The sequence below is a fragment of the Ipomoea triloba genome, chromosome 3, assembly GCF_003576645.1.
Source record: "Ipomoea triloba cultivar NCNSP0323 chromosome 3, ASM357664v1".
In the NCBI taxonomy this organism is placed as follows: Eukaryota; Viridiplantae; Streptophyta; class Magnoliopsida; order Solanales; family Convolvulaceae; genus Ipomoea; species Ipomoea triloba.
In genome coordinates, this window is record NC_044918.1 from 18,617,419 (window position 1) to 18,622,066 (window position 4,648).

General features: G+C 36.5%; 1 protein-coding gene across 1 annotated transcript; it reads right to left on the reverse strand.

Moving 5' to 3' along the window:
• Positions 1-822: 822 nt before the first annotated feature.
• Positions 823-3,255, reverse strand: LOC116012420 (protein kinase PINOID 2). The gene is made up of 2 exons (XM_031251953.1): positions 2,663-3,255; positions 823-2,080 (listed from the first exon to the last, which is right to left on the reverse strand). Exons 1-2 carry the CDS (start codon positions 3,238-3,240, stop codon positions 1,159-1,161), a joined length of 1,500 nt encoding a protein of 499 aa, XP_031107813.1. The 5' UTR covers positions 3,241-3,255; the 3' UTR covers positions 823-1,158.
• Positions 3,256-4,648: the final 1,393 nt, after the last annotated feature.

The window sequence follows — 4,648 nt, forward strand, 5'->3', positions numbered from 1 at the left end:
AAATGATATGATCGAGTATCGAGTTATGAAAATGGGATTTTTTTTAATGGCTTTCAAAAAAAAAAATAGTACTCCGTATTACTTTATCCAATCCTTGGAAATTTGTATTTAGAGTTATTTTTATTAAATATAGTTGAATTAGTTTTTTTAAAGGTTTTAGATTAATAGGATATGAAGCAAATAAATACACTCTCAAATTATTTGAGAAAATGTAATTAGGCTATCGAATTATTTATATATATAAAAAAGACTTAAGTACTTAATTTGAACTTGAAAAAAATATGGTAGAGTCATTTTGACTTATTTTTCTATTAAAGATGAAGTTATGCTAATGTGGCATCTATGCATGCATTTTTCTTTTAAATTTGACTTATTTAACCTACACACCAACATTTTGGTCTTTATTGTTGTTGGACGAAACATTACATTTTTGTTTTGTTTTGTTTCTTTATATATATATATATATATATATATATATATATATAAATCAAAGATAAATAATAATATCTACCAAATAGGCATACAAAATTACAAATCAAAAAAGTACAATGAGGTGACATTCAAATCATGAAATCATTATTTACCCTATCTTGACATGTAAAAATAGGTTACAATGGTCCAATTGTGTTTTACAAAATTTAAGGACTTAATTATAGTTTTTTAGCTAGGTGTCATAATTACATTTTTTGTCAAATAATTTGATTACTTATTTAATCATCATCCCTAGATTAAATTGTTTCTATAAAATAGATAGCCTCCACTTGTTCAACAAGTTCCTCTAAGAATATAATGAAGTACTAGTATCAAGTTGTTCCTGAAGAGTCTAAATTCAAGTAGATATATTTTCATTATTCTTTACTCAAATTAGTCGTTTATGAACAAAAATATCTCATGCATATATATTACCAAATTTATAATTTTACAATACGAAAGTTGTTGTCGATCATCACCCACTAATAAGTGAAAAATAAAGAAAAAATGAAAAAAAAAAAAAAAAAGAGAAGAAAACCACGTACATGGATCCATGGGATTAAAAAACAAACACTTAAAAAACTCTCAGCTACCTATGTCAAACATATGATTAACAAGGCTATCCTTTGTAATTAATTAATTACTCATAATTAACCTAGGAATTTTATTTCATAATGTACAGTAAAATTAAAAGTAATCAAAATAATGTGGGATCTGATACGGTTCTTCTCGCTCCTTCTTGCTCATCAGCTTTGGTATCACTGCGGCAGCGCCGCTTCTACTCCGCCCCAAAATCTGCTTGTGACGCGACTCCGACGGCACTTCCGGCGGCCGGACCGACCTAATCAGCGCCCAATTCACACCCTTAAAGAACTCATGCTTCTTGATCTCAACGCTCCCCCTCACACTCCCAATCCTCTTCTTCGGATTCTTCGTCAGCAATCTGCTGATCAAGTCCTGAACCTTAATCATTTCCTCGTACTCCTTGCTGCTGCTAAACCCCATCCTCGGAAACGCCAGCGGCTTTTTGAGGATGTTGATTAGCGTTTTCTCGTTGTTCTCGCCTTTGAAAGGGGTGGTCCCGTACACCAGCTCGTACAGGAACACCCCCAGCGTCCACCAGTCCACCGCGCCGCCGTGCCCTTGCCCGGAGATCACCTCCGGCGCCAAATATTCATGGGTTCCGACGAAGGATTTCGACCGCGCGTTTATGGGCTCCGCCACGAGTTCTTGATTGTAGTATTCACACTCGTTTTTCTCCACTTCGCCGTCGTGATCGGCGCCGGCGCCGGCGCCGGCGCCGTCGGCGTGTTCTCTGATGGTTTTTGTTGTGATTTTAGCGGCGGAGAAGCAGGAGAGGACGGGGCGAATGGGGAGAGAGCATGAAGGAGAGGAGCATGCATTAGTGGTGTCCGTGGCGGATTGGTGTGGTGAAACTTTGGATTTGATGAGCCTTGGGACGACTTCACATTTGAGAGAGAGATCGAAATCTGAGAGCATAATGTGACCGTCTTCTCTTACTAGCACATTTTCTGGTTTCAGATCTCTATATACAATCCCCATCATGTGTAGATACTCCAATGCTAGTAGTGTTTCTGCTGCATAAAACCTGCAACAGTAGTACGTATTTATTTATTTACTTTCTTTTCCAACATCAACAAATACTAAAATGCCCATTTATTTGAATATCTAATATACTCCTACCCTAGGGTGACTCAGCAGCTAATTAGATAGAAAGATTAGTGTCCGGTGTTACAAGGAGCCCACAATATTGGAGTAATTCTAAACTGTTACTAGATCATGTGTTTTTGCTCATAATTTATCATTTAGGAGCTAATGAGCTACTGTTGTGGGTTCAGTATACTCCATATTAGGGTAACTACTGATAAGACTTGATCAAGTGTCCTTGTCTATAATTTATCAACCAGAAATCAACTGAGCTATTTTTGTGGGTTCAGTATACTCCTACATCCATGACTCAATAGCTCATTAGATGAGAGAATTAGTATCTAGTGACCATAAGGAGTCCACCTCGTTAAGATAACTCACACACTATGACTGTAAAAATTTAAACATATATTATCTTTACCTGCAATCTACTACTCATAACCAACTAAGAGTCCGAGACCCAATATGTATACATGATGGTATAATTAAATAGTATTATGAATAATACGGACGGAATACATACTTAGCTGAAGAAAGGGAAAAGCGCTTTCCGGGTTGGCGTTGTCGGGCGGCGTGCAAGTCCCCACCGGGGCAGAACTCCATAACCAAACAAGAATAGTGGGAAGCATCGAACTCCGCATACAACGTCGGAAGAAAAGGGTGGTCAAGCATGGCCAAAATCTCCTTCTCCATTTCCGCCCTTTGCAGCTTCTTCCTTATAGCCAACGCCTCCCTATCCACAACCTTCACCGCGTAAAAACACGGCGGCAGCCCCACCACCGGATTCCTTATCTGGCAAAGGTACACGTTCCCGATATCCCCGCTGCCGACCCGCCGGATGAGCCGGAAGTGGTCGAGCCGGACCTGGCCGCCCTTGTCGGCTCGGAGCCGCTTCATGGCTTCCCAAGCGGCTTGGTTCGCCTTGTGCGGCTTGTGGCAGTTGGAGTAATACGCCGACTCGTTGGAGGAGCAAAGGGAGATGGAACTCCGGCGGCTGCTGAAGCTCAGGTTGCTCATCCAGCTCCGGCTCGAATCCGGCACCGTCGCCGACGAACAGCTGCTATCGTAGTCCGGTTCGTCTTTAGCTGTGGTGGACATCATGAAAAAAACTGATGAATAGAGGTCTCTTACACGGAGCTTTCTAAGGGTTAAAATGTGTGAGTGTATATATATAGGATGGAGTGGATACGAAGATAGATACAAAGCGTTACCTTTTAATGGAAAAGAAAAAAACAAAGAAATTATAAAAGATTTGTAATAATGGAAAGTGAATGAGTTTTTGAATGGGTAGAACATGACCTGCTTTTAACACATGATTTCAAACCACTATGGTATATCCATATTAATTAGACTATAGTACGTTGTAACACCTCCATTTTACGTGATATAACCATCACCACAATCATTAGTACTATCTTTTTTTTTTCTTTTTTTTTTCATATTTATATATATAATAAGAAAATTAAAATCCTTCGTCACCACTCGATAGTGCGAACTAGATAAATCTCGTCTTGTGACACTAACCGACAAAGGACCATAAAATCAGCGTTGCTAGGTCGCCCATAGCGGACCTGCTCAACCCAAAGCGAATAGACCATCCCAATAAGAATTAAACTTGAAACCTTATAATTATTAATACTATATCAAATTTTGCATATACTACCTAATTCTGGTCACCGGTGGTAAAAAAAATGAAATAAGAATGGCATGGGATAAAAAGTTGCAAAGTTAAACTAGTGCATATAAATTTATGTGTACAATTTTATACATAAATAACATTTCCCTTGTCGTCATTTGGAACCATTGCGGTATATAATAAGGCTACTTTCCAATTCCACTTATAGGAGTAATTTCTATACAAAACTCCAAGCATTTGGATCTTCTAGATATCTTATTATTATTATTATTGTTATTATTATTATTATTATTATTATTTTAAAATACTTACAAGGTAGTATCTGTTCAATTCTTTTATACTTTCTCAAATATTTTTAGAAATCTATGACCACTCATTTGAAATGATAACGGGATACATCACGCCCAATTTCTAGATATCTTACAGTAATCATAATTATATATATTATGCAATAATGAAAAATTGTTATTCGAGTATAATGGTCCAAATTGGATCCTATGATTACGGATTGGATAAACCTATGAATCTTTACCAATTATCACAATAATATATATACGACAATAATATAATATATTGAAAAATTAGCAACCTAATTGAATTGGTCGAGCTATTGGTTACTTGACTTGGTAATTATAAGGTTTTAAGTTTGTCTCACTTCGGGAGTAGTATATTGTCTTTCTAATCTTTATTTTATAAATAATCTAAGTTAATTTACTAAATTTTTATCGTGATAGTACTAATAATACTCAAACATAGTATGCTACATATGATTGTACTCTATATTATCCACACTTTTTAAAAAACCCCTATATATTACTACATTACACATATATAATAAGGGAGAATGTTGAGTGGATATTTTAATTTATAGAC